This window comes from Tympanuchus pallidicinctus, unplaced genomic scaffold, assembly GCF_026119805.1.
Source record: "Tympanuchus pallidicinctus isolate F22 unplaced genomic scaffold, pur_lepc_1.0 scaffold39, whole genome shotgun sequence".
Lineage (NCBI taxonomy): Eukaryota > Metazoa > Chordata > Aves > Galliformes > Phasianidae > Tympanuchus > Tympanuchus pallidicinctus.
In genome coordinates this window covers 186,227-206,228 of record NW_026294757.1, presented here as the reverse complement: position 1 = coordinate 206,228, position 20,002 = coordinate 186,227, and the positions used below count along the sequence as shown (strand labels likewise).

The window sequence follows — 20,002 nt, the reverse complement described above, 5'->3', positions numbered from 1 at the left end:
GTGCTCCTTGCAAATGTGCACACAAAAAGTGAGGTCAGCCCTGCCCCACAGCCCCCAGACAGCAGCTCCCTGTGTTACCGGTAATCGAAGAAGAGCTCCTCTCCCGCCTGGATGGCCCTCTTGGCAAAGATTCCTATCCGGTGGTCTCCATTCACCATCACAACTGCAACAAGAGAGACAGAACCAGAGATGTGCAACTGTAGCCCAGGTCCAAAGGTCACAGAGCACCTCCAGCCCAGTCCAACCGTGGCCAGCTGCAGAGCCAAGGCTCCAGAACTGCTGCTCAGCAGGACAGATAACATCCTAGCCTGCTCTCTAGCAGCGATCTCCCTGCAAGGTCAGAGCTGCAGCAGAGCTGAGCAGAGCCCCCAGCTGTAGGAATGTGATTTGCAGTCACGAGGAGAGTTTGCCTGTGTCCTTGATGTTCTGCAGCTGCGATGGACTCAGTGTGACTTGGGACCCAGTGAACTTCCTGTGTTCCCAGAGCTGAGTAGGATCAGAGATTTTTCCTCCACCTTGAATGGCCCGTGTGAGGATAGCTCACCTTTGGCATAGCAATTGGGGTTCACGGAGTGGTTGGCAAAGCGGATTTTATTTCCTTTGCGAGTGGCATCAACAACAAAATCTATTGAAACAAGAAAGAAGAAAACTCTGCAGTGTCCTGTAAACACGAGATTGCTGCTCACGTGACACAGGAACTCAGACCAACCTCCAACAGCCCCTGCCAGGAAGCCCAAGCTTTTACCACCCCATGAAGCCCCCCACAAGTTACCATTGTTGAGGTTGAAGAGGAAACTTGACATGTACTTGTCATAGACCTTTCCTCGCCGGTCAGCCTCATCCTGTGAAATAAGCTGGAGAAAGAGAATGCCTTGAGAGAGTCTCAATGCCTGCAGGCACAGAAAGGACTGAAAACGCCTCCTGCCCCTCCACCAAGGGGTGGAGCTCAACAGGGCTCAGGAGAAGCAGAAGCAATAGCTGGACTTTAAGGGACCAGCACACCCCACCTTGTGGAGAGCCTAGAGATACTAAGACGGGTCCCAAAATGGTACAAGATTCAACTGGGTCAGAGTGAGCCCGTGGCCATGACTGAACTGGGGAAGGCAGACAAGTCCCTGCTGGATCCGCTGGTGAACGGAGCACTTGCACAGAGCGCGTCCTCCCGAGCACACAGCACAGCAGCCCCAGAAAGGGCACAAACACTGACCTCACCACAGTATTCAGAGATGAACTCATTCTTCTGCACAGATTCTTTGATGAAAGTCCCCCAGCCAGCAACATCTGACGGTGCCAGCAACAAATGCTTGAGCCAAGGAAAAAAGAAAACAGTTTCAGATGGCAGACCCACTAACTCTCAGCATGCAAGCAGTGCAGATATCACACCCCAGGTGTACGTGTATGGTTTAGGGCAGTGCCCAGGAGCAGCCATGCTGTGCAGGCTGCAGTCCTCAAGGTTCCAATACCACAGGGGCAAATAATGCAGAGAAGCAAACGAGAAATCAGTATCTGTCCACTGCCCCAGTGTAATGTGACACAGCTCCCTTCAGTTACATGTCACAGCATCAATAAGCTGCAGCTGCGCAGTACTTAACACTCACTGAATTTCTGCCTCTTTTATTTTCAGTCTCTTGTTCTGACCAGCAAAATTCAACTTTTCTATGGAGTTACTTTTTATACTCCCTCGTTTTCATGCATTCTCATTCATCTCCCAACTCCTGATTTTCACATCAGTAATCCATGTTCTAAATGCTATGAAAGCCCGGGGCACAGCTGCTTCTCTCTTTGATTTTTCTCACTCAGACAGCTCTGAGTGGCTCACAGCCCCTCCTATGTAGTAGGAGATCTGCTAACCAACTCTACCCTCGGGCAGCCCTTTGCCGGAGCCATGCTCCTATCAATACCTTTTTGAGACCGCGCTGGATGCTGCAGTTCTTGCAGGACACAACCTTGCAGTCCCAGTGCTCCGACGCCCCGCAGGTCAGACAGAGGTCAGGATCGCACTCCCGCACGGCCAAGTAGCACGGGCACTGCTTGGTGTTGCACTGGGTCTTACAGCGGCAGCCTGGGAAGCGATTCTGACCTGTAGAAACACAACCCGTATTTTTGCCTGACAAGACTTTTCACAGAATATGCTCTGCTATTCACACCTAGCAGAGCACAAACCTGCGCACAAAGTCCTTCCCAGCTTCATAGCAAGAGGTGCTGATCTGCATCTTAGGACTAATTGCATGCAGTTTGAAACAAACGGCTCTAATAACACGAACAGGGCTGTACAGAGAAGCCTGGAGTCTGAGTTGTCTCCCCATTGCCCTCTAACCCTTTCAGCCCCAAGCTGTAACCCTTCAGAAGGCCCAGTTATGTAGGCAAGTGCCGTTATCTCCATCACAGAGCAGAGAATGAAAGCACAGAAAGGGAAAAACAAGTGTGGCAGAGCAGTGACTCAGCTGACCATACATCCTTCTTTTGTGACATCAGCAGCATCACCCAGGGCTTACTGATGCTGGACACAGACATGCAGGCAAGGCATTTATCACCAGCTGCTGGGAGTTACAGGGCACCATGGACCATAGTTTTCCCTTGGACTTTTATCATACTGGTAATTGAGCTGCTGCAGATGGATCACAAAGTGAAGGCAGAAATAAAACAGGCCTTCATTCAGCCCCAGATCTGCACCCTTCCTCTGGTCTGTGTCAGGAGAGCAGCTGCTTTCATACGTGACAGTCCTAGGGTTTTCCTTACAGTCAGGGTTGCACTGGCAGAACTTCTCACAGAAATTTTGGGTCATAATGCAAGGGCAGGAGCTGTCACAGGGATGTTCAGGATGGTCACAGGGCTGGTAGTTGTACACCTGGGTAGGTGAATTATCTAGAACAATAGGAGAAATGCCAGGATTAGAAGCTGTACTTTGCAGAAACACTTGAGAGAAAGCATTCCCAGGGCTCTGAAGCAGAGCACATGCAGGTTCCCGATTTGCCTGCAGAGGGCAGGGAGCGCAGCAGTACTCAGCTCAGCCAAATCCATCCACACACAGCTCTAATTACAAACGTATGACGCACATCCACCCCTGCACAGTCCACTTCACACAGACTGCATGCCAAACTTCATCCCTCCTGACTAGAGAAGGACTGCACTGCATGCAGTCCATGCACAGCCTGGCAGAGAATGTCTGCAAGGCAGCAGCGCATGTGGCAGAGCCATGGCAGCGCCTAAGAAGGCTCTGCAGCGGGGGCAGCTCACCCCCACATCATTGCAACTGCTGGGATGGAGAGCACGACACAGCATCCTGCTGTGCAAGCCAGGGCTGGAGAACCATCCCCCACCACACAAAAAATGTCTAAGCATAGCCACAGCAAACACTACCTTTCTTCAGCTGAATCTTCCTGCAGTGGGCAGCCCACAGCCTAGAAGAGAAGCAGAGATGTCAGGGGTGGGGGAGTCACAAACCTCTGCCAGGAGCAACTGGCCAGCACTGTGCTCAGCACTGCCAGCTAGCACAGCAGCAGGGGACGAGCAAGTCCAGCAAGGCTGTCTGGCAGCTTCATGCATTAATAACCATCAGCCAGACACAAAGAGGTGAAAGATGAGAACGACTCAGCTACAGCTGAAGTTATTTAAGGCAAACGTGAGAGCCAGAATAATACTGTACATGCTGGATCAGCACCCAGAATGTAGGTTATAAGCCAGGGAGGGAGCTCAGGCAGAGGCTGCTGTTAGGACAGCGTTCTAGACCTCTTTCAGCAGTGCAGCACTTGCTGCAAGACAGCCGCTGTTCTGCCCTCTGCTCCGGGGCTGAGCCTGTGACTATAGAACCACAAAGCTGCCCAACCAGGACAGCAACAGCAGAGACAGGGCAGGGGCCAGCTCTCAGCCAGCAGCACAATCAGCCCTGTGTGACGGAGAGAAGTGCGTGCAGATGGGAGCCAGATGCGGATTACCAGGAATGCTTTGGCACAAAAAGCAGTGGATCTGGTTGCGTTTTAAGAACAAAACAAGGCTGTCCAACACTCGCCTGTGCTTCCTTTTTTTCTTCTGGGATGGATTCATCAATTCATTCGTTGGCAGTTTTGTTATAAGTGACTCTTTCACTGCAAACTGAAAGACCTACCAAAAAACAAAAAACAACCAAGAAAAAGAACAGAAGTAAAAGCATAAAGTTCAGTGCACTTAAGCTGCCTTTACTTAAGCATAAGTGAAGCTCTGCCCCCAGTTTCATTAAGTCATGGATATCTTTGCTTTTCTCGACTGGGAAACAAGATCATCCACTTGCCAGTATTACCCAGGCCCGGGATAAAACAGTCTGAAGAAACCTAGCAGCATTGGACAGCAGCAGTACTGTAAAATAGCAACAGTGAACTTCCAAAGTGTCAATGCAACACATTCCCCCAAACAGTTTGAGGCTGAGAAGAAAAAAGAATCAAGTGAGCAGCAGCAAAGGCTTCCTTCCTTCCCCTGTGTTAGGTGCTGCCATGACAACTTCCCCTGGGTGCATAGCCCAGACTAGAATGTCAGGCCCTACCTGTTTGCACGTCTTTGTTCCCAGCAGTCTGGCGATGGAGCAGAAGTTGTTGAAGTAGGTCCCATGGAAGACACGGAACAGGGACTCCTCAGCTCCTGTCCACTCAACTGGCTCCTGCTGTGCCTCTACTGCAAAGAGCTGGGATGAGGTTGGGCTCAGCTTCTGCTTGGTAGGGGTCTGACAGCGGGAGTTTGCCTCTGGAGAGAAAGGCTGATGTTAGGGATCGAGGATGAGCAAGAATGCAACTCTGCCATCCATGCTTCTGAGGGCAGCGGTGCTCTGAGAGGCCTGAGCCTGCCCTTCCCCATGAGGCATGAGAAGCCCAGCGCCTGTCCCAGCACTGGGGAAACAGCCACCACCTTGCAAGACTGCACACAAGACCTTGGCCTCAATAACTCACAGGTGGGTTCTCAGCACCACAGTATGGCCAAGTGCATGAAGAGGCACCATCCAGCAGCACGCCTGCTGCCCGCACTCTGCTCATGGAAAGCCAAGCAAGGTGCTCTGGGTCAACAAGGCCCCAGCAAAGAATTTGCTATGCCTGACAACAAAGATAATAACCCAAACACAGTGCAGAGAGGTACTGTATTTCCCTTGCATTTGTTTAAGGCCAGCTGAATACATTCTGTCACTAACTCACAACTCCACAGCCACTGAGCATGGACAGAGACCCCCATGTGCAGCAGTGCCTGCTTATGGTCACCGGTCAGAGCCCTAGGTGGGAGAAGCGTGTCTCTAAGGATGATGCCATACCCGAGGAACTAGAAGCCCACTCATTGCCTGTGTCTCTGTCGCTGTCTCCCTCCCTTGTCTCAGCAACCGCAGAAGCTGGGGCATTTGAACAGGAGGCACTGACCACATGGTGCCTCCGGCGGCGCCTGCCTGAGCACTTGGACCTGGGATTGTGCAGCGCAGCAAACTCCTTCGCTCCTTCCTGCAAGCAGAGCAGAACACAGATAGGTGGCATGCAGTCAGGACACACAGAAAGGCCTTGGGAGGAGCCCTGTCCTGCTGCCACCATGAGAAGGCAGATTTGTCATCTGTGGCTACCTTCGTGGCCTTCAAGGCTCTCATAGCTGGCCGCACAGCAGATTTCCGCTTAATTTCCTTCAGCATCTCTGCCCGCATGAGCGGGCTCCCTCACCCTGTCCCTCCAGCCTGCTTTGCTGCCTCGTGCCCTGGCAATGACATCCTCCTGGCCTGCTCTGCCTCACCCTGCAGCTCCTTTTGGACAATGATACCTCAGCTAGCTGATCTGAACATTATATGAATATGCCTCCAGTAAGGTTCATATCTGGATTCATGCTTCTCCAGATTCAGTGACAGTTACAACTGATTCTGAGAAATCTCCACAAGAGTGAAGAAGACCCTCAGCCATTCTACGGAGCACAGCTGGCCAGGCCCACTTCTTGGGGTGGTTTCAGAAGTCACAGTGCAGAAACATACCAGCCAGAGGAAACAGTCTGCTCCGCACGGATCTGGCTCAATCTTGGTCTCTCTGTTCTTTCGTTTGTACACATTAGGAGTAGCATGAAAAGCTGAAAAAATAAGTTATTTTTACTATTAGCAACAGGAGTCTTCTAACAAAAATCTTCCACCACAAAAACAAAGGACAGGGACAGCTCAAGAATGAAAGCAAGTGGGAGCAGGATGTAGCCACCAAGAGTACAGGAGGAGATCTTAGAAACAGAGAACAAGGTGGAGGACATGTTGGTCAAGCTTCAATCAGTAATGGGAACTTAGCAGCAAAGAGGGAATACTTGGGAAGTAAAATGTCACAAAAAAAAATAAATCTGCTTTCAGACTGAAACAAAAAGACCGCATGATCTTAATAACAGATCTTTTAATAAATAGTGGAGAGTGTCCTGTGACTTTCCAAGAGAGCCCTCAGACAGCAGATCCAACAGCTCAACAGCATCCAAAAGACTTTGGCAGAACAAACGGCAGAAACATAACTAAGATGACGCTGTAAGCTCCACTGAAGCAACATAGCACACAGCATGTCCCAACTTCACAAGTGTAACAATCATGCCTTTCCCTGACGAGCTCCTGCAAACTGAGAGTAAAGTCTAATCACAGCAGCGTTTCTGGCACAAACTGCACAACGGTGAGAAAGAGGGGACTATGACACAGGTTGCTTTGCCATCCATTTGAGGAATTTAGCGGAGCTATCTTTACAAAAGGCTTCTGGGCATCTCTCAGCTCGTAAAGGCTCCACTGCAAACTCCAGGAAGCCACCAGCCTCTCAGAGCAGCAGCACAGATGCCAGAGCAAGGCCTACAGGAGCACAGAGTAGAGACGATAATGCAGAGAAAAGGGATGCGCCCGGCAGGCCCGCACTTACGATGCAGGAAGCAGTCATATTTGAAGCAGCGCCGGCAGAAGAGCGTGTGGAAGGAGTGCAGGGACTGCTCCCGCTGCACCGACTTCGCGCACGGCCCGTCGATGTTGGGAGTGCACTGCGGGGGCAGCGCGTTCGGATCCGACACCTCCGTGAGCTCTCGGTACCTGCTCAACAAACACATCCACTGGTGAGCATGCTCACCTGATTCGGGACGCTGAACGGGCCTTCACTACAGATCTCATGACTCCGGTCCAGGGATCTTTAAGCTGTAATACCCAAAAGTCGTCCTTCTCACAGTCCTAAAGCCAAGTGGGCTCTACTTCCCAGCCAGAGCATAGTGCTGTTTTTTGAAACACAAATTTTAACTGCCCCCTATCAAAAGCAACAAGCAACTTAAGGAGAGATCTTCTACCTCTCTTTCATGTCATCTGGGAAGCCATATTCAGGAAACATAGAAGAAATGGCAGTGAATATCATGTCATTTGGAAACCGTTTCTTGGAACACTTCTTGTTACCTAAGGAAAAAAAAGAGACAACTCCTCAGTTAAGCTGGACATGAATGTAACTTTCCTTTTTCCAGAAAGACTGATTCCAGGTGCTCTGGATTGCATTTTAAGAGACAGAAATGTGATCACACACACAACAAAATTTGTCTTGCAGCTAGGCTAAAGCACTTCCAGATGGTACTCCACTGCTTTCAAAGCAGCATAATGTATTGATTTCTTAAGGAGTATCACCACTTATTTTCACCTGGACAGGATTTACATACATTACTTTTCTACACATGCAAAAAGTCGTAGTATTTGTTCTACTCCTATCACTATAAACCAAAGATAAAACTACCAGTCAGCACTCCTAAGATCATGCAGGACATGCAAAAATTCCACAGAACAGAGATTTCTCTATTAAACAAGAATTTCAGGTGGTGAAGGAGAGGGAAGAGGAACAGTAATACATGGAAGACGAGGCTGGAAGGGACTTGGAAAGGTCCAGCTCCCTGTCCTACAGCAAAACAGATCTACGGACAAACTTACTGACAGATGCTTGCCTGACTGGTAACCAGACTTCACAGCTTCCTAAGGCAATATCCCTGACTGCTTTGCCAATCTTACATTACGTGGTTTTCCAGATCACTTCTCTAAATTCCTCCTTGCCACACTTTAATCTGATGACTGCTTATCCTGTCCACAGGGGACAGTGAGAACAACTGATTTCCCTTCTTTCAACTGCTCCATCAGGACATGCCAAGCAGGTGACTACTCTTAGAGACACAACAAACAAAAGAGTGAGAGCAGGAGAGCACTGGCTCCTCAGGCAAGGCAGGATGGAAACACGACCAACACACAACCAATTTCTGCCGCCAAACCCACCTTCCACTGCAATTCGTTTTCTTTTCCTTGTGACTGGCAGGTCCTCTTTTCCATCCTCCTGTTTGACTTCAGAATCATTGTGTCCTTCCTCTTCCTCATCTGAGTACTGGTTCAGGGCATTCACTAGCTCCAGGAAGACAGCATCACTGATGAGGACTGACCCTGAAATCATTTCTGAAACACAGTGATGTCAGCCACTTTGTGGGAGGGCCATGGACGTTCCTCAGCCACACAAAGCACTTCTCGACGAGAACTGTCCTGGCGATTTTGGAGGGCCAGGTGGAGTTTTAATACTTTAGAGTCCTAAGAGTGCTGTAGCACTTCTGGTGATCTGAGGGCAGCCCATACAACAGAATTTTCTGCTGCATTCTGCCCTCTACGCAGTTTTATAATGAGCTAGGAAAGCATACAAGCTTTTTGCCTACAAAAACCTTCAAGTCATGGCTAGGGTCACAAGTGAAATGATAGCACTCAACCCCTCCTAATCCTGGCCTAGAACAGAGTGGGGGATCAAAAGGCAAGACCACGTCCTTACAAACCATATCTGCAGGCACGCATTTCTGCTCTAAACGCTCTCAGATAATAGGTGGGTACTGCTACCACCTTTTGATTTCTTAACTACTTTGATATCTTACTTACAAGAAGCTGAATAAATGCTGCTAAGCGTTCACACTCCCAAATTACCTTCCTCTCCATGAACTTTCCCATCATAGTTATTAATAAGCTCTTCAATGAAGGTTTCGTCCTCTTCCTTCACCTCATCTCCCATGTAAGGGATGTTGCACAGAACGGTTTCATCTTCCACCTGAAAAGCAGTGAGATACAATTCAGTAAAACAGCACTTCCTAATTCCCAGCCAAGCTGTGTCTCTGTGACGTGCCCCTGTCCACTGCATGCAGAAAACACTGCATGAAGCAAAGGTTCAGCCTCCCCAGCTCAAATTTCATACATCTCATCACTGACATTTCAGTTATCCCATGCTATCAGAATAACTCTAACCTCAAAAAATGTATTTGATTTTAAAAAGAAGAGAACTGTATCCAAAGGTTACAGAAACACACACATTGCCAGGAACAACGAAGAGCCAAAAATGTCAGTTGTGGTGATTAAGGGAGTAGAACTGGAACAGTGAAGGAGGCAAAAAGGCAATTCATTCCAGGAGGAATACAGCTGAAGCTGAGGAGTGTTCTAGCATTGACTGCAGGGAGCAAGGACATTTGAATTTCATTGCAGTGGCACCACCAGGGGACTTTTTTTGCGTTACAATTGCTAATGCCTTACTGCTCCACCAGTCTGCTGCATCTGGCTTTAGAAAGCTTGGACAGGCTGCAGGAATACATTCACTCCCATACTGGGCAAAGGGGCAGATTAGCAAATACTCTAAACTAAGCCACAGCAAAACCTGCACTTACATCATTCTCCTAACTACTGTGATAGAGGAACTAACCCTCAGTAGCATCCCTACAAACAGATCAGCAGGGTTATCCAATCACAAAGGAAAGGACATCAATCCCCCAGTCAGAAAAAAAAAACACTTACTGTTAGAATCCTGTGTTTTTATAATGGTTGCCCGATCAAGAAGTTGGGTGAAAAAGAACTAATGGCTGAGTAAGACAGCTTGGATGGAAAGCAGGCAACACAAATTTCTACCATGTCTTCCGGAGCAGCCATTGCTTGGAACAAGTTGTTTTAACCACTCCAGAACCACGTAACGATTACACAATAACCTCACAAAGATCTTGCATTCCTACCTACCATGAAGTTCTGCTGAAGAGGGGACCAGGAGTACATGATAGGCACCAGCGCCACTGTGTTCAGTGTCCTCATGTACAGTGTCTGGCTTGGAAATCCTGGAAAAATGCTCTCAACTGTACACTAGGATAGAAGTGAAGAGAAGGGTGGTGAGAAAAAACAGCCCCTGGGAGATTGCCACCATCACAGAAAGAAATGGCACTTCAGGACAAATATAGCAAAACACCGTGTTCACGCATGGTGTTTGACAGTAAAAGCCTTTTTTACTTCATTTTTGCACCGTGAAAGAGTGCTAAGCACAGACTGATACTAACACAGCTCTCCCTACCTGTTTTAGGAAGGGGTGCCCACTGACCGGCTTCATCAACTGCACTGGTTGAACTCGAAGTTTCTTCCAGTCTTCATTAAGAATTTGAGTCTTTTCATGAACCTTTGCAAAGTTGGCCACAAACAGAGCCTGAAATGAGAGAAAGAAGCACTCAACATTTTAAAATAAATTGAAGGTTTGGAACATCAACATCTCTCCCAAGATCTTGTTTCACACATCAAAATGCAGACAAGGCAGAGCATTTCAAATTGATTATACTAATTAGAAGGAATTCTAATTCAACTCAGTATTGATAACAAAACCGTGCTGAAAATTCACCCAAGTTAGCAACTTTAAATAATTCCCTATCAGAGCCAACCTGCTCCTACCTGCCAATGAGGAAAGCAGAAGAGCAAGTCACTTGAAATGCAGTCCCTTTGCACTGCAGAAGATACTTTACAAAACGGCAGACAAGAGCCCTCCCTGGCACCTTATGCAAGCATCTAGACAGGGAACTGCTCAACCCACACCAGCAGAGCCAACAACGCTGCTTTGCTTTACAGAGAGCACAAAGAGGCAACGCCTCTTCAAACACACCGTGGCTGCATCTGAAGTAGAACTTCACATTTCTCATCAAGAATCACTCATCTGACAAAAGCTCCCATACCGCAAACTGAAGTCTATAGCAGAAATCATTCCAACCAGAGCCACTATGTCTTTACCTTTGCTCCCATGTTTGCCTGAAATCTCTTGAGCTGCCGAAGACGCATATATTCAGACTTGACTTTTCTTTTCCAGTATATAATACACTTTGATGTTGGAGGAGTGGCAATTTCCATTTTTCTACAAAAATACAGTAAGAATAAATATCAAATAACTGAAAGTATGAAGTTATAGACAAGTGCTAAAAGAAACCACAAAAACCACAAACCCAACCCTGTGGATTTTAAATGCATCACAGACTTTATTTAGGAAAAACTAATTACCTAAATCTGCACTAATCCTACTTTTGCAGTAATTATAGCACAAATTGCACTAAAAAGCGTGGGGATGCAAGCAGCATCATGGCACCATGTATGCTTTCAGGGACTCACTTGCTTCTGTATAGTCTGAACCACTGCGAAACACAGACTCACAGAATGATGAGTCAGAAAGGATCTCACAGCCCCTCCATCCTCACCCCTGCCATGAGCTGAGTGCCCCCACCAGCTTAGGCTACCCATGGCCCCATTCAGCCTGGCCTTGGGCACCTCCAGGGATGGGGCACCCACAGCTTTCTGGGCAGCTGTGCCAGGATCTCACTGCCTCTGAGTAAAGAACTTCTTTCTCACATCTGACTTAAATCTCCCCTGTATAGTTTACAGACACCCCCCTTTGTCTTGTCACTGTCAGATCATGCAAAACGTTGCTCTCCTTCCTGCTTATAATCTTTCAATACTGTATGGCCAGTTTGTTTCCAGCATTCCACCTCCTGTTCGCATAGGACCACACGATAACATCAGGAGCGGTGTTATGTCCAGCTCAGAACACCACATTGCCAGGAGGCTAGGAAGGACACCACTTGTTGTGCAGGCTGCCGGAACAGCACAGCTCTTGGCTGGGAACACACAATGCTACCTGATGGAGAAGCCAGAGCTGGGTCTTCTGGCACCGGGCATGGCCCTGTGAGCCCGAGGGATGCTTCAGCTCTCATGAAGGAAGCCTAAGTGGAACCGAGCAGCTGAAAACACCGCAGCTACGCCTGGCAGAGCTCCACATCCCACGGGGTGAAGAGACCCACACAGCCCCCAGCACAGCGCCGGGGGTCTTTCCCACTGAGTCCCCGGCTCCGGCTGTAGCCGTACCCAGCGGGCCGCTCCACTCCACGCGCGGGGGCTCCTCGGGCCGACCTCCAGCCCGAATTCCCCCCATTGCCACGCAGCCCGCGGCCCCGGGAGCCAGGAGGGGGCTCGGGGGACCCCCCGGCTGCGGGAAGGCCGACGGCAGCGGAGGCTGCCGGGACGGGGACGCGGCGGGGTCCGTCTCGCAAGGGCAGTGCCCCCAGGCTTCGGCCCGCTCCTGGGGCACGGCCGCCCCCACAGGCCCCGACGCGCCCCGGATGCCCCGAAGACCCCCCGCCCGTGGTCCCGCGGGACCCCACGCAGCCCTCCGGAGGCCTGGATCTGCCCCCACGAGTAGCCACCGGCTCCCCCCAAAGACCCCGCTATCGCCCCCGCACCACTCCCGACCCCGCGCTCCCTCCCGGGCCCCTCCCGCCGGGCCGTGCCGTGCCGGGCCGGGCCGCCCCCCGCAGGACCCCAGGCCCCGCCCCGCCCCGCACTCACTCCTCGGCCATCGCGCCGGGGGAGGCCGCGCTCCCCGCGCACTGCGCACGCGCTGACTTAGCCCCGCCCCTCGAGCGCGCTCCCGCCAAGTCCCCGCCCCGCCGCGTGGGCGCCGTTGAGCGGCGGTCTGTGATGGTGCGCGGGGTTCGTCCTCTCTTTTCCCGCCGCCCTCTCCCCGTGACGGCTCTGGGCCCGGCGTGCGGTTTCCTTACTGCTGCGCCGATAGCAGCGGGAAGGAAGCGCCGGCACTGCCGGGGTGTGGAAAAGCGGCAAGCGAAGTCTGTGGGCGCTGCCGCGGAGCGGTCTGGGCGCAGAGCAGGCCGACCCACAGCCCCGCCTGCAGGGGGCGCTGCGTGCCCTCCGCGGGTCGTGGCCCCAGACGCGGTGCGGCCCGCGCGGAGCCACGCGGCCACCGGGCGGTCCGGTAGCGGCCGCCGCCCGCCCTCTGTGTGTGGGAACGGGGTTGGCGCGGTGCCGCCGAGGGACGGCCGCGGCTCTGAGCGGGGCCGTGGGCCTCTGCTGGGGAAGGGCGGTGCCGCCTGACGGGAAGCGGCTGTTTGGGGCGGACGGCAGCGCCGCTCTGCTTGGCCCAGGGCAGGAGCGGGGCTGCGGCATGGCGCTCCCTTCCCCGGCTGCTCTCCCAGCCTGGCCCCTTCCTTCCCCTCCGCCCAGCCGGCGGCACTGCGGAAAGCAGCGTGGGGAACCTGCGGGTCCCTCGTCAGGAAGCGAGTGGGGCTGTTGGCCGCTCACATCCAGGCGTGCTCCCACAGCTGAGTCCTGATCCTGGCTGCCCCCATTATCTGATGCCATTGAGCCTCTCCTGCTGAGTCAGTCAAATGCAGGGAAACTCGCTGCCCCTTCAGCCTTCCCTATCGTTGGAGAGTGAGTAGAAAGTGCTGGGATGGGCTCAGGTACGGTGATACGCCCCCAGCGCAGCCCCAGCCCGACCGCAGCGGGTGGGAAGATGCTCCTTGGAGCACGGCCACAGCTCCGCTGCTGACAGCTCCTGCTCTCACTACCGGCAGAGCCTGGAGACTGGGTTGCACCCTCCCAGGTGGCAGCGCGGTCCCTGCAGCCTCGCTGCCCACGCTGGGTTGATGGCGAGCCCCAGGGCGCAATGGGGGAAGCTGAGGGGTGAGTCAAAGCAGAGCAGGGCTGCCTCTGGGACCTATGCCATGGGGCAAGGCCGGCAGCAGGGCTTGGGACATCTGTATCCCAGCCCAGAATATGGGAATGTGTCCCCCACTGCCAGGCTGAGTCCCCTTCACAGCACCGCAGCCAAGGGCTGGGGGGAGCCTGCAGAATGGGGCTGGGGAGTAGTGGGCGCTGGCAGACTGCCCCAGCTGCGCAAGGAGTGGCCGGCTGAGATCACTGGGTGTCACTCTGGCAGAGGCTCCCACTGCCGGCTGCTGCTCCAGGGGTGTGACAACAAAGAGCAGAATGCAGCTGTGACCCCGTGGCACGGCCTCATGGGCTCCCATTGCTGCTGAAGGACTTTCAAGTGCCAGGAGTGTGTCGGCTGCCACACAGCCTGCACATAGCGTGTGGAATATATTGCAGCAGGAATGTGCAGCAACTGAATCCTTCCAAAGCAGGGAGGGTCCCTGTGAACTGCAATTCTCTGCTGTGTGATTTGTGCTCTGTGAGTCCCATGAGTGGATTTTAAAGGGAAAGCTCTGGGCTGGAGCTTAGCCTTTGGCAAGCAGTGAGATGAGCTCGTGTGGCCTAAGCTCCATCCCCGGGTGGGGACTCTGCAGAGCCAGCACCGCGCTGCCCCAAGTGGGAGCTGAGGTGGCATGGGGTGAAGAGGAGCACTGCAGCCGAAGTCTCCTGCCCCATCCCCACCTCCTGTCTGCTTGAGGCTCGCGCCCACTGCAGTACCACTGCTGTCCCTTCCAACCCCACCCGTGCCCCTGGGGCAGGTGCCCCACAGCGCCATGAGCACGGGGTTGGGGCCGTAACGCCCCCGAGCCTCCAGCAGTACCCCTCCCGGGACATCCTGCTCCACTGTCCACTCCCCCCGCTGCCGGGCTGCCTGCCCTCCACGCAGGAGACGAGGGATTTCACAACCCAGCCCAGACAGGATTAAAGAGAAATACACAAGTAAACAAACAGCGGCCTTGTGAAGCGGCTGTGCTGCGAGAGCCCCTCTGCTGCCCAGGGTGAGGTGTGGGGCGATACCCAGGGGTCCAACATTTGCTGCATAGTGGTGGGGTCCTGTGGGGAGGGCTGCCTCAGAGCAGCACTAAGTAATCTCATTTTTCACACGTCTCCTGTAGTTCAAACTGCCCCTGTCAGAGGAAAGGAGTTGCTTCCTGTTATTTCCATTGAAATCCTTGTCCCGGTTGCTAGCCCACAGGCTCCGGCAGGATGGCACCGTGTGCGCAGATGGGCTCTGGCCGCCTCTCCCGAGGGCTCCTGCTGCTCTGCGGTAAGTGCACGGCCCCACACCATGCGGCTGCACCCGGGCTCGCCGCAGGACTTGCGCCGGGCAGCGGTGAGCGGGACACGGGTGCTAGGGCGGCCATCCCCAGCACCACTGGGCACTGCGGGCGGCCCCTTCCCCTTGGTGGGGAGCGATGGTGCATCCGCAGGGACCTGGACTTGATGGCAGTGGGAGAACAGCTGTGCCTTGGGCAGGGAGCATGTCAGCACCAGAGGACTGGGCACTGGGGGCACGTGGGCTGCCCTTGCTGCCACAGCTGTGCCAGCCCTCAGCTGCTGTGTCATCCCCACAGCACACTGCCAGCCAGCAGAGGCCACAACGAAGTAGCTTCCAGGGTGGCATGCCATGACCACGGAAAGGTGGAAAACAGACAGGAGTGATCCTGATCCTGGCAGAGGGGTGGAGGGGTCTGGGGAGCTGTGCCCCATGCTAGCAACGGGTTCGGGGGGGTGGGGGGGGTGACAGGAGGCTCTGCTTCATGGCCATGCTGCACTGCGGTCAGCACTTCCTCTTCCTGACTGGAAATAGGTACTCCCCCACCAGTGCCAGGCGCTGGGCATGGCATGGCCCCACTGCTGCTGGTGGTTCTCAGTCCCCCATCACCCTTCATTCCATTACCCCGCTGCCCCCTGGGCCTCCTCATACCCATCGTTGCTGTGGAGCCGTGGCTGTGCTCCCTCCTGCAGTGCTGACCACGTCCTCCCCCTCACAGCACTGCTGGGCCATGAGTTTTGCCAAGTGCGTGCCACGGCAGAGGGCTTCACGCAGGAGGCAAGAACAAGCCCACCAGTGCCCACGTACAACATTACGGATGAGCTGGTGGGTGAGTGTCATCCCCATTCCTCATCCCCAAATCCCTCCAAGGCTGAGTTGTGGCTGTGCTCAGTGCCCATCCCCCCACAGAGGAGATATACACCAACTTGACACACCGCTGCTGGGAGTCCTTCGTGCAGGTGATGCAGAATGTGACTGGCGCACAGCTGTGCGAGTGGAAGGTCATCAGCAGGTAGGGGCGGGCGGGGGCACCAAGCTGGGGGTGGAGGGCAGCTCAATGCCCCACGCTTTCTCTGCAGGCCCTACAGCTCGCTGCAGCAGTGCCTGGAGGAGTGGGCTGACAGCCTGAAATACAGTTACCCCAACGCCTTGGCTGAGAGCTACATCTTCCAGAGCCACCACCGCTACTTCCAGAACTGCTCGGCCGGCAGCCAGGCCTACTTCGACCCCCCCGAGGACGTGCTGCTGGCCATGATCATTGCCCCCATCTGCCTCATCCCCTTCCTCGTCACCCTGGTCATCTGGCGCAGCAAGGACGGCAAGGCGCAGCCGTAGGTGCCGCCATGCAGGCACAGCCCCGGCCCTCTTCGCCCCGGTGCGGGGCTTTGCTGCTCGCGCTGCCGGGGCTGCGCTGGGTGGGGGAATCCCCCGAGGGTTCACCTTCCCTGGGCACTGGGCAGTAAAGGTTTATTCTCCCCACGCCTCGGCTGCCTCTTCTGCGCTCGTCCTGCCCGACTCCACCCCGGACTCCTCGGGGCCCCCGGGCGGCTGCGGTCACGGTTCGAGGCAGGCAGCGGCGGAACGGCACCAGTGGGCGGAGCTCGTACCTGAAGGGGGGGGGGGCTCGACGTCCGTGGGGCGGGGGGGAAGGAGAGGGCGTGGTTCCGCCGGACGGGGGGGCGTGGCGATAGGGAGTGGGCGGGGAGTGGGGAAATGGGCGTGGCGATGAGGCGGGGCGGAAGTGCGCCGGTGCAGACCGGAAGCTGGCGGAGGTGGTTCCGGTGTCGGTGGCGATGAGCTTCGCGTGGCCCTGGCAGTACAGCTTTCCGCCCTTCTTCACGTGAGTGCCGGCCGGGCTGCGGCGGCGGTGGGGTTTGGGCGGAGGGTTTGTCGGGATCGGGTAGCGGCGGCGGGGGGGAACCGGGGCCGGGGTGAAGCCTCGGCTCCTTCCGGGCGCTGAGCGGAGCCCCGCAGGCTGCAGCCCAACGGTGAGACGAGGCAGAAGCAGCTGGCGGCCTGGTGCGCCCTGGCGCTCGCCTACAGCCGGCGTCAGCGTCTGCCCGCCATGACGCTGCGCGAGGCCCAGGACAGCCCGCTGTTCGCCAACCGCCGACTGCAGAGTATCCTTGGGCCTGGTCCGGTCCCGCTCCGCGCCTCCCCACCCTCCCTCCCGCTCGTTGGATGTCTCCTTAACGCCCCCGTCCAGGAAAACTGCCGCCCGAGGCCATCCAGGTGGTGCTGGAGGAGCTGCGCAAGAACGGTGGGTGGCGCCGTTCGCTGCCGGGCCCGCCCGGTCCGTGCCTACACCGCCCCTGGGACCTTCCCTGCAGGAGCCCGTGACACGTGGGGCGGTGGTGCCAGCCGAGCTCTGCTGAAGTGCCCTTTCCCAATTGGTTTCAGGGAACCTGGAGTGGTTAGACAAGAACAAAACCAGTTTTTTGATAATGTGGAGAAGACCCGAGGAATGGGGGAAGCTCATCTATCAGTGGGTGAGAACGCAGCAGCTGCCCTAGTGCACAGCCTGGGCGCTCCCAGCCGGGAGGACAGGTGATGCTGACTGAGATTGCGTAAAAGACTGCTGTCACCTCCTTTCCCTCTTGCTTACTCGCTATTTCTGTTTTGATCCAATCCCTTCATGTATGAAGGTGTTAATAACTTTTCTCTCTTACCATAAGGTGAGATTCGAGCAGTGGATGCAGAGGCAGACGCAGCATTGCCATTGTGTGCCCTCTGTCCTTAGTGCAATGCATGATCTTAAGGCTCGGACAGAAAGAGCATAGAGTATGGGGAACAGCACAACGAATGACATCAGCATCCTTAGATGTCATTTCTCACCTTTTCAGTGTCCCAGAACATTCGGAGGGTGCTTTTGCTCATCAGATGCTGTCTATATTGCATATCATTTGTGATGTGCAAGAGATCTTGCCAAGGTTATTAAATAACACATGGAAGACTTGCTGTATTGCTTTCACGTTTCCAGGTGTCAAAGAATGGCTTGACCAACTCTGTGTTCACTCTGTATGAGTTGATCAGTGGAGATGATACAGCAAATGAAGGTAATGTCATGTGTCATGTCCTGCAGCTTTTCAGAGCACACTTGATTTGAATGTGTAGAGATGAATGCCAGATGATAATTCTGTCAATTAAGTATTTTAAAATTCTTATATCAGCTCACATTGATCATCACTGGGAAATGCAGATCCACAGGCTTTTTAGTGCTCTGCATTAACTTCAGTTTATGTTATCGCTGTTTGTAACTTATGCTGCCCACTCTGAGCCTTCCTAGTGCCCAGCTCTTTGTCTTTGCCAGATGTGGAGATGTGGGATGCAGGTTTACTTCCTGCCTGGCTTCTTAGCTGCCTGAGAGGCAGCTCTTGCTCACTGCCTCCTGTTGCTAACCTTCAGGCTTTGTTTCCACAGTGTGCTGATGACTGTCAGCTTAGCTGTGATTGTGGATTTGTGTATTTCTTGTGGTGCAGGAGTCTAAAAGGTGCCCTTCAGAGCCCTCTTGTCTTCACTGTCATTCTTCCATAGACATCATAAGCCTGTTCATTTCTTTATATGAATCTGTTCCTGCTGATGAGTATGTCTTTCCTTCCCTAGAGTTCCATGGTTTGGATGAGGCTATGCTACTTCGTGCCCTGCAAGCCTTGCAGCAGGAGCACAAGGCTGAAATCATCACGCTGGACGATGGCCGAGGCGTCAAGTTCTTCTGATGGAAGCCCCCCTCCCTGCCTTTCTTTGGCCTCTGAAACGTTTCTGGCTGCGAAGATTCCATCTCCTGGCCTGGTTTCAAGCAGTGGCGCAAGCAGCTGTGTACTCGGGACTTCCTGGGGTGAAGAGAATTCTGTAAAGCCTTCCAAAGACACGACTTCTTGTCCTGTTGCTCTTTTCCCTGCTCCTGTGAATGCAGCGGGTGGGTGCTCTGGTGGCTGGTCCGGCACAGCTGCCCAGGGGCTCTCCTCCCACCTTCCAGCTGTGTGCCTGGGCTCTGCAGCCCTCACCACGTGGCTGAGATGAAAGCAAACACACAGAACACGTTGCTGCTGCTGTGGCGTAAAAGACCTCTCTGAAAGACTGATACGCTCTTGCTGGAAAGCAGGCTGATCTGTGTGGTGGGGTGGATTTCAAGGAGCTAATCTGAAGTAATTAAAATGAGATGTATTTATAGAGCAGCCTGGGTGTTTTCATCTATCTTTGTTTTTCCATCAGAAACAAAACAGTACAATGTACTGAATTCTTGCCCTTCAGCTTCGTTTCCTTACTGCGCTGTACAAACACAGTGTACTGGGGAGAGGGTGGACCTCCAAAGGCACCCTGCCTGATTGGGAAGCAGGAACCACAAAGGCTTTTTTCCACGTGCCAGAGCTGCAGACTGTGGGCTTTTACTACCTGTCTTCAGGGCAACATTAGCTTTCATTTTCTGTGTGCAATCCACTGAAAACTAATGTGTTTGTTGCAGTGGTGATGGGGTAAGCTCTAAAACAGCAGGCTGGTGGAGAACGTAATTAAGTTTTACATTCTCAGTACTGATTATAAAGTCCACAGCTTGTTGAAACTGTGATCCAGTACAATATTTGACCTGGTAAATCCTTAATCTCTAACCTGTGGGAGCTGGAGGCCTGTGTTGGAAGGCTGGTGACAGATCTCTGTGTGCCAGTGACACCAATGCTGCAGAGCAATTCCTGTGCCAGCAGAGCACGGGAACTGGGGTTCACTGCTTGAACTGTGGGCCTGTCTGCATGTTTGTGGCTCAGAATGGCCAGGAAAATCTTCATGAAGGAATTGGCTGCTAACAGCATCTCTTAGGGCCTTATTTTGCTGTCTGGGAGCTGCCTCTTTCTCTCTCTCCGTGCTGCCTGTCTTAATTTTCACTCTCTCATGCTGCGCCTTCTCTGCTCGCTGCTCTTGCAGCCCTGCAGCGTGTTTCTGTGCCTTCCACTCCATGT

General features: G+C 53.6%; 3 protein-coding genes across 7 annotated transcripts in view; 2 read left to right on the top strand and 1 right to left on the bottom strand.

Annotated features, from left to right (window-relative positions):
* The window catches only part of EZH1 (enhancer of zeste 1 polycomb repressive complex 2 subunit), a 32,965-nt gene that overhangs the window by 2,116 nt on the left and 10,847 nt on the right, over window positions 1-20,002 (bottom strand). The window contains exons 1-19 of one of the 4 annotated variants that reach the window (XM_052700196.1): window positions 12,614-12,715; window positions 11,012-11,132; window positions 10,311-10,439; window positions 9,986-10,105; window positions 8,915-9,035; window positions 8,231-8,404; window positions 7,273-7,375; window positions 6,861-7,024; window positions 5,963-6,054; window positions 5,270-5,450; window positions 4,517-4,713; window positions 4,010-4,101; window positions 3,361-3,401; window positions 2,740-2,865; window positions 1,902-2,080; window positions 1,208-1,303; window positions 773-854; window positions 545-625; window positions 79-163 (exon numbers count right to left, since the gene is read on the bottom strand). In XM_052700196.1, the coding sequence (XP_052556156.1) occupies window positions 79-163; window positions 545-625; window positions 773-854; window positions 1,208-1,303; window positions 1,902-2,080; window positions 2,740-2,865; window positions 3,361-3,401; window positions 4,010-4,101; window positions 4,517-4,713; window positions 5,270-5,450; window positions 5,963-6,054; window positions 6,861-7,024; window positions 7,273-7,375; window positions 8,231-8,404; window positions 8,915-9,035; window positions 9,986-10,105; window positions 10,311-10,439; window positions 11,012-11,132; window positions 12,614-12,624 (2,195 nt within the window). In that variant the 5' untranslated portion in view covers window positions 12,625-12,715. Of the gene's footprint in view, window positions 1-78; window positions 164-544; window positions 626-772; window positions 855-1,207; window positions 1,304-1,901; window positions 2,081-2,739; window positions 2,866-3,360; window positions 3,402-4,009; window positions 4,102-4,516; window positions 4,714-5,269; window positions 5,451-5,962; window positions 6,055-6,860; window positions 7,025-7,272; window positions 7,376-8,230; window positions 8,405-8,914; window positions 9,036-9,981; window positions 10,106-10,310; window positions 10,440-11,011; window positions 11,133-11,906; window positions 12,089-12,613; window positions 12,716-20,002 lie in introns of those variants that run through there. The other 3 variants (XM_052700195.1, XM_052700197.1, XM_052700198.1) reach the window with 3 other exon arrangements.
* Window positions 14,649-16,532, top strand: RAMP2 (receptor activity modifying protein 2). Of its 2 annotated transcripts, none has more exons than XM_052700212.1 (5): window positions 14,649-14,775; window positions 14,893-15,044; window positions 15,772-15,882; window positions 15,963-16,065; window positions 16,133-16,532. In XM_052700212.1, the coding sequence occupies exons 2-5, from the start codon at window positions 14,984-14,986 to the stop codon at window positions 16,386-16,388; spliced, it is 531 nt and encodes a 176-aa protein (XP_052556172.1). In that variant the 5' UTR covers window positions 14,649-14,775; window positions 14,893-14,983; the 3' UTR covers window positions 16,389-16,532. The 2 variants fall into 2 exon arrangements, with proteins under 2 accessions (XP_052556172.1, XP_052556173.1); XM_052700213.1 differs by having other exon boundaries at window positions 14,659-14,775; window positions 14,966-15,044.
* Window positions 16,768-19,228, top strand: VPS25 (vacuolar protein sorting 25 homolog). The gene is made up of 6 exons (XM_052700214.1): window positions 16,768-16,893; window positions 17,028-17,173; window positions 17,260-17,313; window positions 17,454-17,542; window positions 18,034-18,109; window positions 18,657-19,228. Exons 1-6 carry the CDS (start codon window positions 16,847-16,849, stop codon window positions 18,767-18,769), a joined length of 525 nt encoding a protein of 174 aa, XP_052556174.1. The 5' UTR covers window positions 16,768-16,846; the 3' UTR covers window positions 18,770-19,228.

What these genes read in the sequence shown, in the direction of transcription:
- RAMP2 (XM_052700212.1), top strand. Translation starts at nt 14,984, where the DNA reads ATGGCACCGTGTGCGCAGATGGGCTCTGGCCGCCTCTCCCGAGGGCTC. An exon ending in CATTACGGATGAGCTGGTGG is followed by an intron (nt 15,883 to 15,962) that starts GTGAGTGTCATC and finishes ATCCCCCCACAG; the next exon opens with AGGAGATATACACCAACTTG. An exon ending in GAGTGGAAGGTCATCAGCAG is followed by an intron (nt 16,066 to 16,132) that starts GTAGGGGCGGGC and finishes CTTTCTCTGCAG; the next exon opens with GCCCTACAGCTCGCTGCAGC.
- VPS25 (XM_052700214.1), top strand. Translation starts at nt 16,847, where the DNA reads ATGAGCTTCGCGTGGCCCTGGCAGTACAGCTTTCCGCCCTTCTTCAC. An exon ending in AGCTTTCCGCCCTTCTTCAC is followed by an intron (nt 16,894 to 17,027) that starts GTGAGTGCCGGC and finishes GGAGCCCCGCAG; the next exon opens with GCTGCAGCCCAACGGTGAGA. An exon ending in CGCCAACCGCCGACTGCAGA is followed by an intron (nt 17,174 to 17,259) that starts GTATCCTTGGGC and finishes GCCCCCGTCCAG; the next exon opens with GAAAACTGCCGCCCGAGGCC.